A 14,945-nucleotide genomic window follows, 5' to 3' on the forward strand; every position below is an offset into this window, starting at 1 on the left:
AGAAAAGAATAATAATGGAAAAGCCAAAAAAAACAATTGTTTTAATAAATTATCAGTATTGACCTATGTTTAAAAAATCGCTAGGCGTTAATTGGGCGTTCGGAGTGGACCTAGCGCTTAGAAAGAAAATCGGAGATTAAACAGAAATTAATCGGAGATTAGTTTTATGATATTTTTTCATATATATAACAGTTTTGCAAAATTTACTAATATGTTGGTGTGTTCAATGTTATAGTTTGAAGAAATTCTACTCAAAATTTAGTTGTTTTATTAACAATATTTTAAATATCTAACATACACTTTGGTTTATTAACGTGTGGTTATTACCAAGATATTTTTTTTATTTATTGTACAAAATAAAATGAGGCTAGGTAAGAGATTATGCACTCTTAACACAATAATATAATTCAGAATATACTTCCCTCGTTTTCGAATAATTGTCGTTTTAGAGAATTTTTTCTGTTTTTAATTAGTTGTCGTTTTCAGTTTTCGATGCAAAATTTATTACTTTTTTATTTTTTTATATTTATTTTTATTATGCAACTTAATTTACTATTGGTTAAATTATGTTTAGGTAGATAATTAATGATATTTTTATATTGAAAAACTAACAACATTAATAGTTTCTTAATTTGTGTGCATATAGTTAAAACGACAATTATTCGAAAACGGAGGGAGTATATGGGAGAAACCGTAAGCATGTAATGTTGGAAGAAGAAAAACTGAAAAAGACAAAAGCAAGTAATATAAAAGGGGAAAATCACATTTTTAACCCTCAAAGTGTAATTGGGTAGCACTTTAAACCTCTAAAGAATTCTACTAACATTATAAACCACCAAGATTGTTTTACTAACACTTTAAATCTCCAAACTAACTTTTTTGTTTGCAAAGTCATAAAAGATGATGGAGCAATCAACTTATGTTTGTTTAATATATATTTGTTTCATTTAATTTAAATTTTAATTAATTTTATTATTTATTACAATTAATAAAAATTTATAAAAACAAAAAAAAAAACTTTATTTTCTTCGTTTACTCACTGTCCGACCATGAAATTTTTTTATGAACTATTAGAAAAATCTTTTAGACTAATTCATAAGTGTTTTCACTCTTTCTAGTGAATAAATTGGAATCTCATAATACCAATTGAATAAAAAATATGGGGAACACATACAATAAACTGAATAAAAATCTAAAAAATTGTGGTCGGACGGTGAATAGTCGAAGATGATGATTTTTTTTTTTACTTTTTTATTTATTGTCAAAGTCGTAATAAATAATAAAACTAATTTAAATTTAAATTAAACTAAATAAATATATATTAAACAAACATAAATTGATTGTTCCATCATCTTTTATGGCTTTGTAAATAGAAAAACTAGTTTGGAGGTTTAAACTGTTAGTAAAACAATCTTTGAGGTTTATAGTGTTAGTAGAATTCTTTCGAGGTTTAAAGTGCTACCCAGTTAGAGGGTTAAAAATGTGATTTTCCCAATATAAAAGTCCCATTAAAAATAATAGTTGAGGGTTCACCATTAAAACAATCAATGTGCTTTGAGTAACTAAGGCCCACAACATTTTTAAAAAAGTCCATTTTTTTTTTTCATTAATCGGTTAATTATCCGATTTTCGACGATTAATGGTTAATTAGTCGGTCAACGATTAAAATAGCCAATTTGGCTATAATCGTGGCGGTTGAGCTACGCCCAGCGCCTAGGCGGGCAATTAATCGCCTAGGCACCCGTATTTTTGAACAAGGGTATTGACTCTTGACTATTGAGCTGAAATAAACCAAAATTTTTTTTGGTTTAATTCGTTTCAAGTCCTGTTCTAAAAATTCCCGTCTAACCCGATTACTCCCCGCTTAATCGCTAGGTCCACCATATCTGCCTTGATTAATGACTAATCTCCTAAAGAAATCAGTAATCCGATTTTTCTCCGCCTAATCCGATTACTGTCCTCCTAATTTTACATATCCCGATTATTTTTAGGTTGTAAGTATAAAAAATCTGAATCAGCTGTGACAACCAAAACTTTTCCCAGAGAATTCAGCTCCGAAAGAGCCTTACTTGGGAGAACTTTGGAAACCTTACTTACTTTTGACACATTCTTATGGACTCTTTTTGGTGGAAGCTTAGCTTTTTTTACTCGAGAAACATGTTGTGGCTTTTTAGGAGGGCTTTTCTTGAATGATACGGGTAAAGAGAGATCCAAAAATGGCCCATACACTTTTGAGGAATGCATGCACTCCATACAACAAACAATGCTCGACGTTTCGCCTCCAAATACAAAATCTATGAGAGTAGTAGATTTCTCATCATTTTTTTTTTTTTTTTTTTTTTTTTGTATGAATGTAAAATTTATTCACCAAAAAAAGACGGTTTTACAATAAATGCAACATCAAGCTGAAAAAATCTGAGTTTTTGAGAGGGATTATAAAGAAGGGAAAACTAGCGACTATGGGTTTGGAACCAATATCGCAGTCCGCCTTCATAAGTGTGTGAGCCCGTCGTAATTAAGGTGCTCAGCCGGTTACGAACGTTCTTGTGGATCAGTTTTGCTAGCATGGATGCTGGGGTTGGTGACTCGCCGTGTCGTCTCCCATTCCGTTCTCGCCATAGACTGTGGATAGATATCTGAAACACATATCTCAAAACAAACAAATGTAGCTTTGAGGTAGATGGAGCCGTGAGTAAAGGAAGCAGAGTTTCCCATCGTGTTGTGTAGTGTTGCCCAAGCATGTCTCGTGTGAGGGCTGACCAGACGTGAGACGAATACGGACAGGAGAAAAAGAGGTGTTCTCTTGTTTCTATGTTCCCATCACACAAATTACAATCACCATTTGCTGCAGCATTCCACTGTAACAGTCTATCTCCCGTAGCTAAACGATTACGAATGGCGATCCAAGTGATGAATGAGTACTTAGGCGTTGAGTGGGGGAACCATACACCCTTATACCATTCACACACCGGATTAGTGTCTCGTATCGTATACCAAGTGTCCTTTGAAATGAACGTTCCCTTGAAAGAGCCATTGTTCCTTTTCCATAGTGAAATATCCTTACCCGCTAGAGAATGTGATCGGAGGGAATCCAAATCATCCTCAACTCGGTTTAGCATTTCATTTCGGTGTCTGCGTCGGCGGTGATTTGAGAGGGCTGCAGCAACTGAGCAGTTCGTGGCAATACCCATATCGATACATCCCCGGGGACCTAAAACATTAGCCAATCTCCCAAGAGAACACCAATTATCATGCCAAAAGGAAGTAGCCAGACCTGACCTTACCTCCATCTTATGTAGAGGTTTGGCTTTATCCCGATATTTCAATATTTTCCTCCATATCCATGAACCTGAAGTACTTGTTTGTCGAACTGACCAAAAGGACCCATTTCGTAGCAAATTTGCGTGAACCCAGCTGACCCAAAGAGAGTCCTTAGCGGAGATAAGCCGCCAAACAAGTTTCAAAATACTCACCGTGTTTGCTTCTGATATCGGTCTTAGTCCCAGCCCACCTTCCTTAATTGGCTTACAAACATCCAACCATGCCACTTTTGCCTTCCTTGAGTTGAGTTCTACACCAGACCACAAAAAAGCAGAGAAAAGACTTTCAAGTTCTTTAATACACTTACTTGGCAGCCTAAAAGCTGAGAGCCAAAAGTTAGTGATGCTTGATAGGACAGATTTGATCAGTTGTAGTCTACCCGCGAAAGATAAGAACCGACCCGTCCAAGAGGTGATGCGATTTCTTATTTTCTCAATGAGGGGTAGATAATCGGAGCGAGTCATACTTTTAGTGAGAAGAGGGAGACCGAGATACCGCACTGGAAGAGTTCCCATTTCAAATGGAAAACGCTGGAGTATATCTTCTTTATGAGTAGATGAGAAACCAGCCATGAACAGGGTTGATTTCTCTAGGCTGATTCTCATCATTCTCATCATTATCAGAAACACCACGCTTCTTTCTGAAGGCCGAGTCTTCGGTGCTCAGCGAATCTAGCAAACAGCGTAGCAACTCATGGGTATCATGCTTGTCTTATTCAAACGTTAATTCAAAGGTTTTATTTTCGCTTCATAAATTTCTTTTAAATACAAATATATGTTTTTATTACCAAAAAAATTAGAAAAGAGGACTCCAAAAACAATTTTATCACGCTAAAAATTCACATGAGCCGAACTCTGTAAGAATTCAATTAACTTGACGAATAAGAACACATTTACTTGGGATCCATATCACCAAGTATAGTGGTACCTAGAAAAGGAAACACTTGTAGTTTAGTGGTCACACAACTAGAAGTTAGAAGGATCCCTTTGATAATTTAAGCCTTTCTTTGGCCATCCGTTAATGGGGTGATCATACCACTTTTTGGACTAATTTAGTGGTGACAATGTGTGTTTGTTGTGGAAAGGAAAAATGACTCGTACATGAGTAAGTTTTCTTCACCAGACACTTGGTATTTAATTCGCGAAGCAAATCCAATTTGTGAATGGTACAAGGGTGTTTGGTTCCCTAACTCCACACCCAAGTACTCTTTCATAACTTGGATCACTATCAATAATCGCCTAGCTACATAGGACATACTTTTAAGATGGAATGTAGCAGCGAGTGGAAGTTATGTTTTTCGTGGGGAAGGAGTGTAGACAAGAAACCACATGTTTTCTCATGTTCCTATTCCTCCCAAGTTTGGACAACACTAGCCCAAGACATTATTAATCATCGTTTCACAACAAGTTGGGAAGCTATACTCCCTTTATTCACAGCTTCATCTTCTACACGAATTCCCTCGTTTGTGTTAAGGTGCGTGTTTCAGATCTCCATTCACAGTATATGCCGAGAACGTAATGGACGATATTATGGGAATACTCCAACACCAGTCACCAAGCTCACCTCAATGATCGGCAAAAGCGTCCGCAATCGAGTTAGTACAATTGAGACAACAGGCTCTTCCGATTATGAGGGTGGTCTACAATTCTGGTTTCAAACACATGGTCATTAATCTCCTTCTCACACCTTAAAACTTCTCTAAATCATTCAATTTTTTTGGTTTTCATTTTGCATTATTGTAAAACAGTTTTTTTTTTTTAATACAGTTTTACATTCATACAAAGAAAATACAATGTGTGTTTAGATTCTGATTTCATGTTAAATAACTAAATTAATGCTTTTAATTATGATAAACAATAATATAAATATATGAAAAGAGGTTATCTCTCTCCATATAGTCGCCACGTCAGCATTTTAGGCTCTTCTGCAAATGCCACATCAGCTTTCTTTCCATCCAATCAAAACATTTCATTAATATGAGTCATCTTTTATTTTTTACACATCAGCTTTTAATTATAAATGTCAAATGGGGAAAACACAATAGCCCATAAGGGATGGCCCATATGAATTTGAAAATCTATTTCACAAATTAATAATATATTTATTATTTAATTATATATATTATTTAATTTTTTTTACATATTGATTTTTACTAATACTAACTTATTTTGTTATTTTATGTTATTTTTCCATGAAATTATTTTATTGGTTATATATACTCCAAAGTTTTTTTCCGCTAATTTTTGTAATCTTAACTCAAAATATGAGTGGATAATAGTATAGTGGATTAGCTAATGGTTTGAGTAAGTTTTTCTCTTATTTTTTTTATCTATATATGACATTGAGGGTGAAGAGTACGTAAGTTCATCAAATTTTGGAGGTTCTATAATCCCAACATTACCATCTATAAAATTGGTTTAGGAAAGATTGTTTACGGATTGTGTGAGTCATGTATTGTTGAGTATGTTGGTTGAAAATGTATTTTAATACTAAGAGTAGTTGTTCTATGAGTAAATGATTAGCGGGTAATTAACTAGCAACAAGAACAATCAAAATAATTTGTTATTAACAACTTTTAAAACAAACCCACGCGTAGCGTGGGTATTCATCTAGTATAAATAATATCATTAGAGATAACGTTAAATTTTCTCTTCTAAAGTTATATCTCTTGAATAATAAATTTTGGTGGATATGTTGGCTTGTGATTTCATATGCGTTGTAAATGAATTGTTCAACGAAATCTTGCAACTCCCTAGATCAACGTTAATTCAAAACCGACTCATCTATTCTAGAGTGGATTTTCTTCCCTAGATCGTTTTTCTTTATAAATATTTTTTGGGATTATTTTTGGGAAATCCATTAAAAAGGAGGGTTGTAAATTGTAATTATATTGTTACTTACTCTCTCCGTTTCACAAAGATTGTCGTTTTAAGGTTTTATTTTTGTTTCACAAAGAATGTCGTTTTGTATTTTCAATACAAAATTTTGAGTAAAAATCCAATTTTAACCTTATTTCTTTAATGTATTAATAAGAGATAATTTTTTTTAAAGTATTAATAAAGGATATAATAGAAATTTCAATAGTTTTTTTTAATATGTGTGTAAAAGTATATAATAACAATTTTCTGAAACAGAGGGTATATTTGATAACTAACAAACCCTTGACGTGATGTTATGTGGCTAACTATAATTACTAGGCGCTAGGCTCTTATGCGACGCCTAGATAACCGCCTTGCCGCCTAAAATCACACAGATCTTGTTTAATGTATTTTTTCAATTTCAATTAGAGTTTTATTTATATATATATAGTTATAAATATTCATATATTGTTTATATATATATAAATAAATGTTTTATCTAGTTTTGTTTATAATTTCATAATTTTTAGTTTTATATAGATATTTTATATAACTTTTATATATAATATCTTATTTATAATGTTTTATGTTATAAACGTCTAAACCGCCTAAAAAATCGTCTAGGCCCCGATTAGGCGTTCTAGGCGCTAGGCTTTGGGTCACCGCCCGCTTAGCGCCTAGCGCTTTTTTGAATTAAATTACTTCTTATTCTAAGTAAAATGAAATTATTGACCAATCTCTTTTCATATTTTTTAATATTCTTATCTTAACATAAATTTCTACTTTACCACTATTTTTAAATTTTTTAAATATTTATTTTTCTTTAAAATTAAATCATTTTTTATTTTGAGTAAAAGTGAACTATCTACTTGTATTTTTATCCTATTTTTTAATCAAATTCTTTTACTAAAAGATGATGATATAAAAGCATGTGAATTAATTTTGTTTTTAATGTTTCTTGTTTTAATAAATAAATTGTATGGCACTTGTATAACACAATATATATAGTTTAAATTTTTATATCAACCAAAATGATTTAAATGACAATTTGGTTTGAAATGCACCTATTAAATGTATTAGGTAAGGGGTTCGAATCTTTTTGATATCATTTTATACCTATTAAAAAAATATGATGACGTGTACGCTGATGTGTCGCCTATGTGGACACTCTAGATGGAGAGAAAACTCTCTCATTATATATATAGATTGTTTTTGTGGCCACGTATTTAAAATTTACTTAAATATTAATAGCCAGTAAAAAGTTGCAATTGCTCAGTCTCATAACCCTAATTGTTATTCTATCACTGCAAAATCGATCAACCTTGTTCAACATATAAGATCGATGAATCGTCTATCGTTTCTTCTTTTTGTTTTCGCCTTTGGCCTTACCATGTTGAGTAACACAACCTTATCATATACACGTTCCACGTGGATCAGAAACTTACTTCATGACAAAAACGATCTCATAGTCCATTGCAAATCCACGAGACAAGATATGGGATACCATAGAGTGCATCCAACAGGATCATACAATTTGCTTATTGATGTTGATCTCGACGTGTTCTTTTGGTGTCATCTATGGCAAGGACCTAATTTCAAGCACTACCAAGTGTTTAAAGTTGATGATGGAAACGTATGGGAAGCTAGAGAAGACGGAATCTATTTATCAGAGATAATAGATTTTCAACATCTCGGTCAGCCTGTGTTCATGTTGATAATAGATTTTCAACATTGCCAAATAAATCTTCTCTTTTATTGCTTTTCACTTTCTACAAGGGCTCTCACGCCTTTGGCTCACGAAATATGCTTCGCAAAATTTACTTGCGTACATGTACTTCATGTGTGAAGGTCAGGGTGCCAACAGTGGTCGAAACACAATAATCATCTGGAAAATATCACTCGTGCAACAATACTTTTCTATCCACAAGTATGTTTTGCTTACTCGCATAATATGGAGCTAAAATTTTGGGTTAATGTTGATCATATATAAGGCTTGAGCGAATCACCTATCAACATATCGATCTACTTAAGATTAGGTGAATCTCGTAATTAAGTTATTGGTCCTTTGGGCCAGTTCTAGACGTGTTTGGGTTTAACTCTACAAAAATTTGAATAGCTTGAAAACCTGAAACCATGGAAAATGAGGTTCCTTCACTATTTTCCTATTGCTCTTTGCGATTGGAATCACGCTACCATCTCTTCTTCGTATCTAAAAGATACCTCATTTAATACAACTCTAAGATAAACTTTAATTAAAAACTGACTCATCAATTATGTAAAAAAGGTTTTTTTTTTTCTAAAATGTTGATAAAGTTAAATTTCGTGATCAACAAATGGAGTTCTATGTATAAAATGAATTAAAAATAAGATTATATGAGATAAAACGTGTAATGTTGATTTTAGCCCATCACCACGAGCTTAAAACTAATGACGAATGAGACCTCCAAACTTGTGTGATTCCTAGTATTACAGCGACGATATGCGATTACGAACCGCTCTCTTGATGGCATGGATAAGGTATGAGACATGATGATGTACTTTTTTTGTTTTGATTGAACATGATGGTGTACTTGCTTATGCCATCTAGTCATCTACCATTCCTCTCCTTTTCATGTACGTTATATTATTAGTCATTAAGTATCAGATCGGCTACGAGCACAATTGTATATTATTTAGGATCTCACTGGTGTACAATTCAGAAGAAATATTTATCATCTGATATCTTCTGAGCCCACCTCTTTTATTTTTGTTATCACTGGAGTTTTTTTTTTTTATAGAAATCACCACATGATCTTTCCCTATGTTTTGCACTTACTCACACAGTTCCGACAATCACTTTTCGGAAGGTCACACATCCTGAAATTGCTCAAGCTCAAACACCTTTAACTGTGGAGTTCTCTCAGAACAGTTGACCGAAAAGATAAGTGCACTTTGGTGACATAGGTGATCAAATCAATTCTTTTAAATCTCTCCGCATGCATCACCATATTCCTGAAACCGAGATGTTACAAACTTCTGTCTGGTTACCTTAATAATCGAGAATAGTATAAACTTTGTTCTGATTATACATTTTATTTCACCCGATCCAATCCATTGTTGAACAAACCTTAGTCTCTTGCTAATTGTTGCTAATAAGCCAAAACCAACCACATACATTTTTTTGTGACTAAATAGCCACAAATTTGCTACAACATAGCAACAAATTGGTCACGATATCACTTTGTGTCTCGTTTGTGGCTAACATATGATTGTTACAATTTTTTTGTAGCTAAATTATGGTTTTGATCATTTTTTCTTGTAGTATATCTCATAATCAACAAAACTCTATTCTTGAATGTCGAAACTAATGTAATAAATTAATCTAAGAAAGAAAAAAATCCAAGTTCATTTAGGACTCAAAGAAAATACAAAAGTTATCAAGAAATTAAATAAAAATTCCAACACAACTAAAAATCAAATTTCCAAAATCCATAATAAAGAAAATTAATTTCTAAACCAAAACTAGATAAAATAAAACAAAACCAAGGAAGAGACTGCTAAGCTTAAAGAGATATAACTCGATCCCAACGAGGATGCTCTTGACAGAGGAACATCCCAACCATACACGAACACCGACTGACCGAGATTTCGGAAATTTTGTATATTCGATAAATAGATTCCATCTTCTCTAGCTTCCCATACGTTTCCATAGTCAACTTTAAACACTTGGTGATGCTTAAAATTAGGTCCTTGCCATAGATGACACCAAAAGAACTCGTCAGAATCATCAAAATCGTTAAGCAAATTGTAGGATCCTGTTGGATGCAACCTATGGTATCCCATATCTCGGCGCGTGGATTTACAATGGACTATGAGATCGTTTTTTTCATGAAGTAAGTTTCTGATCCACACTGCACTTGTGTCTGATAAAGCTGTGTTACTCGTCATGGTAAGGCCAACGGCGAAAACAAAAAAGATAGTCGATAGACGATTCATCGATCTCATCTTTGCACGTTGAACTTATGGTCGATCAATTTGACAGTGATAGAATGTTAGAACTATTTAATTTTCGGTGATAGAATGTTAGTACTTTAGAAGGTTTAGTTTGTTCTGTCTATTTATAATAAAAATACTAGTCGTAGTCCAAATAGTTTTAGGAAACACAAAAGTAATAACAAAAACAATTATTATAATAATGAGACTTATCCATTGCAATTTTTAATAATTACTACATTACTTAAGTAAATTTAAAATACGTGGTCACAAAAATTAAAAAGGGGTAATAGTCGGTTAAAGTCATAACAACACACTTTCCTTTAGTTAATCAAATAAATAACAATTCCAACCCTCTTTTTAATGGATTTCTCAAAAAAGCCCAAAAATATTGAAAACGGAAAACGAAACCGGAGAGTCGGCTTTGTCTCCATAACCAAACCGGAAATATAAAAACCTAAACCGGTTTTCTCCATAGTGGAATAAACAAAAAAAAAAACCGAAACCAATGTACACACACCAACCAAACACTGATTCAGAAACTAAGAACTCTGTTTCAAACTTTTCATAAATACCTATTTACACACTTTTTAATCCATTTATTGGGATCTTTCATCGGCCGTACACATGATCATCGTCTTCAAACTCGGTTACTCCGAGCATCGCAAGATCAAGATGACATTTCATCTCGGATTTGGTTTGTTGCAATTGTGTATACGAGTCAATCATACCCGAAATATTTGTATTTTTCCTGCTTGAGTGTGTTTTTGGCTCTAATCCTTCTTCGCTTTTCAAGATTGAGACAATCTCTTCCATACCGGGTCTTCGGGACTCCTCATTGATCACACATGCCGCTGCAGCGCGGATCATCCGCTCCATTTGAACCGAGTTTTTTCTTGTACATTTTAGCCTTGGATCGAGCAGCTCCACTATAGCTTCCATCCCTCTATGCAACAACGGTTTCGCCTATAAAATAAATACATATGAATCCTAAATGTTATCAAGTTCTGCTGTCACCAAGTTTAATACTAGTAGTTAGGGAATGATGTGAAAGTAGATGACATACCCAAACAACCAAGTTTTCTTGACCAGATGCTCTTCTTGCTTCGATTGGTTTCCGGCCAGTTATTAGCTCAAGCAACACAACCCCAAAGGCGTAAACATCAGTCTTGTCAGATATTTTACCATGCTGGAAATACTCTGGAGCCAGATAGCTGCAAGAAAGTTTCGATACCGGATTAAATCTTTAGGAATTGGCTAGAAAGGAGAAAAACGAATTCTTGGCAAGTTTCGATCAATACCCGAATGTGCCTTTTACGGTCTTGCAGAGGAAAGGAATAGAAGGCGCAGCGGTCCAAGTAGCTAACCCGAAATCACACAACTAAAAAAAATACAGCTCAAAACAATTACTTGTTTGCTGACCGTGACCGATAATCGAATACATCATTCGTTTTGCGAAAAAGACTTTGTCATTACCTTTGGTATTTTCTTTGAGGAAAGAAGAATATTGGAGGGTTTGATATCTCTGTGAACAACACATTGCTCTGTTCCATTATGCAAATAGGCGATGGCATCTGCAATGCCTAACGCAACCTTGTACCTTGCTGACCAAGGTAAACCAAAAGCCGCTTTCACACCTTTCTTCTTCTTCTTATCTATTACAAACAGAAAATCAAAATCCGTTGTGTCTTTAAGAACAGCTTAACAATATCTGTATATAAACACAAATGAGATATTCATTCGCTTACCGTGTAAATAATGTTCGAGACTACCACCAGAGACATACTTGTAAACCAAGAATAAACCTTCTTCAGGATCAATACAAAAGCCAAGAAGAGGCACAATGTTGAAACTATGAAGAGAGCTTGCAATCATCAACTCTCTACAAAAAGATTTTGGAGATTCTTTGTCTTCCTTATCAAGTCTCTTGATCGCCAAAGTGGTTCGCCACATTCCGATTTTGCCTCTGAACACATAACTACAAGCTCCTCTTCCCAACACTCTTCCTATGAACCATTGAATCAATAAGTCAGACACTATTTTCATTTTCACCCTAATTCCTAATACCAAATAGTGTAGTCCATTTTGTGATGGTTGACCCAACCCGACCCATACCCGATCCGTATTATCCGTTTAGAACAAAATAAAAGCATTCAAATATCCTATTTAGGTAATTTGAAACTTTGAAAATTAGTTAACAGAAATACCCAAAAATACTCAAATTTACACAAAATCTCTCAAAAAATTCATGAAATAACTTCATTCAAATTGAATGATTGAGAGTGTTATTGTAGTGATTTTAAACTATAGTTTTTTTACTGAAATTTAAATGTATCAGACCCTTACCCGCTATTACCCGTCTATCGATATCCGATATGAATAGCCTAATTACCAAACAAATAACTAAAATCTACCCAAAATTTCTCAAATTTATACCCAAATTACATATATCCAACCCTTACCCGCTATTACCGTCCCGTATATTTTCGAATAATACTTTGTATATATACTAGTTTTATACACAAATCCATACCCGTACCCGCTTTACCCGAATCATATTACCAAACAAATAGTTTTCAAATTTCATCTTAATTTCGCCACTGCGTATTACCAATCGGAGCCCTTGTATACTAGTCTTATACACAAATTACCCGTATCCGACCCGTACCCGCTACTACCCGAATCTTATTACCAAACAAATACTACAGTTTTCTTAAATTACTAATTTAGGATCTTACCTTTAGAGAAATTACGAGTAGCTGCCACAATTTCACCGTAGCTAAACCGTACCAAAGTATTAGCCACCGGAGAAATACTCTTCTCAAGCGACCTAGCTCTCGTCCACCGCAAATCATCAGTAGTCTCCTTAACACCATTCTCCAAATTCACCATCAAAACCGTCGTGGAACCACCAGAAACCGACAAATTCCGACAAGAAGACGAAGCAGACAAAGACGGTTCTTCACCTTTCATTTTCTCAAGCTCAATCTGTGAACAAAGACTGAATCTAAACGATGAATGAACTGAATGAGGATCAGGATTCATATTCTCCGGTGCTGTTTCCGCCAAAAGCCAAGCTTTGTTATTCTCTCCTCCTCCGCTTCCTCCGCCGGCACCTCCATTGTTGTTGCCGGAGTTTTCAGCTAAAGGAGGAAGAAAACAAGCGAAACCCAAATCAAAAATCATTTTTTTCAAAAGGGTTTTGATTCCTTTGTTGTTGTCATTGTTATCTCCGTCAAGATCTGGTGATGATGATGAAGAAGTGAGAATCGGAATATTCACTGAGTTTGTGTTTTCTGGGTTTTTTGGATGGACAGAGGCTCCTTCATAAAAACCCATTCTTTATCTCTCTCTGTGAACAGATCTCGAGAAAACAAAAAGACTCTTTTTTCGAAAAAAAATAAGTGAAAGTTTGATTCTTTTTGAAGAGCTTTGCTTGATGGAAGAGAAAGAGAGAATATATTTATTTTTGTCTAAATTTTTTAGGTTATAAATGGAAGAAGAAGAAGATTAATTAAATTATTATGTGATTAGTGGTGGAAGGTGGAAATTTTTTTATTTTAATTTTTTTCTTATACCGTTAAGTTGTTGTTGTGATCTTAAGCAAGAAAAAACAAGAGAAGGGGGAAATAATTAAGGTATAATTAATGATTTTTTTTTGAATAATAATTGAGAGCGTTACAAAACCAATCAAACAAGTGTTTATTATGGGGAGAAAAAAAAATGTAATGATTTTAAATGTTTTTAGGTCATATGGGTAAAGGCTGTTAGTTCATACTTAAAGGGGACAAAAGCTGAGCCCACGAGGTTATGGTTCTCTGAAATAATGGAGAAATGAGAGAGAAAGAGAGAATATTCATAAAATTCACAGGTGTTACTATCGAAATAATAAATATAAATATAATCAAGTGTTACTATTTTTAGTTTTTATTCTTTGTGTTTTCTGATTCGTACATGTGGCGAAATATCGACATTAATTGGTAAAAATTTTACATGGTTTTGGACTTTTGGTGGGTCAGGCAAACATATTATTTCATGATTATGTTTTTTTGTAATATTATTAACTAGCCAAATTTGACACATAAATTAAGAAACTAGCACAGAGAGAAAATTCTGTTGGAAAACAGCATGGACCCACCTTGTCTGAAGAGGTGAAATAACAAAACCATCCTCCGTTTGTTTTGATATCTACAGTAGGCGACATTGTTTCGTGGTATTTTTCAAAATAGCACGTAAGATCTAAATTTCACATGTTATATTTAACTAAAATACATGCTATTTAAAAAAACGTCGTGAATTTTAAGAAAAAACATTGTTACGTAGTGTTTTTTTTTTAAAAAATATTGTTACAGAAAAATTAAACTTGAATAGAATCTTTTTATAAAGAAATAACATGTGATCTAAATAAAAACCGTGAATTACTAGAAAATAAGAATCGTTTTTTAAAGAAATTACATGTGATCATAATAAAAAACGTGTATTACTACAAAATAACATGATAGCGAAAGATATTAAACTGAATAGAGTGTTTTTTCAAAGAAATAACATGTGATCTTAATAAAAACCGTGAATTACTAGAAAATAAAAATCTTTTTTAAAGAAAATCACATGTGATCATAATAAAAAACGTGTGTTACTATAAAATAACATGATAGAGAAAGATATTAAACTGAATAGAGTGTTTTTTCAAAAAATATCATGTGCTCTTTATAAATAACGTGTAAAACCGGAAAATAATATGATAAAAGGAGATATATTATTCTATCACATGTAATTCGAGAAAAAAAACATGTT

The 14,945-nt window shown here is 33.4% G+C and overlaps 1 protein-coding gene across 1 annotated transcript; it reads right to left on the reverse strand.

The window, feature by feature from the left end:
* Positions 1 to 10,454: 10,454 nt before the first annotated feature.
* On the reverse strand, positions 10,455 to 13,739 carry LOC9306637 (probable serine/threonine-protein kinase PBL7). The gene is made up of 6 exons (XM_021019526.1): positions 12,890 to 13,739; positions 11,900 to 12,157; positions 11,628 to 11,806; positions 11,453 to 11,532; positions 11,218 to 11,365; positions 10,455 to 11,117 (listed from the first exon to the last, which is right to left on the reverse strand). Exons 1-6 carry the CDS (start codon positions 13,488 to 13,490, stop codon positions 10,764 to 10,766), a joined length of 1,620 nt encoding a protein of 539 aa, XP_020875185.1. The 5' UTR covers positions 13,491 to 13,739; the 3' UTR covers positions 10,455 to 10,763.
* Positions 13,740 to 14,945: the final 1,206 nt, after the last annotated feature.

This window comes from Arabidopsis lyrata, assembly GCF_000004255.2.
Source record: "Arabidopsis lyrata subsp. lyrata unplaced genomic scaffold ARALYscaffold_7, whole genome shotgun sequence".
NCBI classification, from domain to species: domain Eukaryota; kingdom Viridiplantae; phylum Streptophyta; class Magnoliopsida; order Brassicales; family Brassicaceae; genus Arabidopsis; species Arabidopsis lyrata.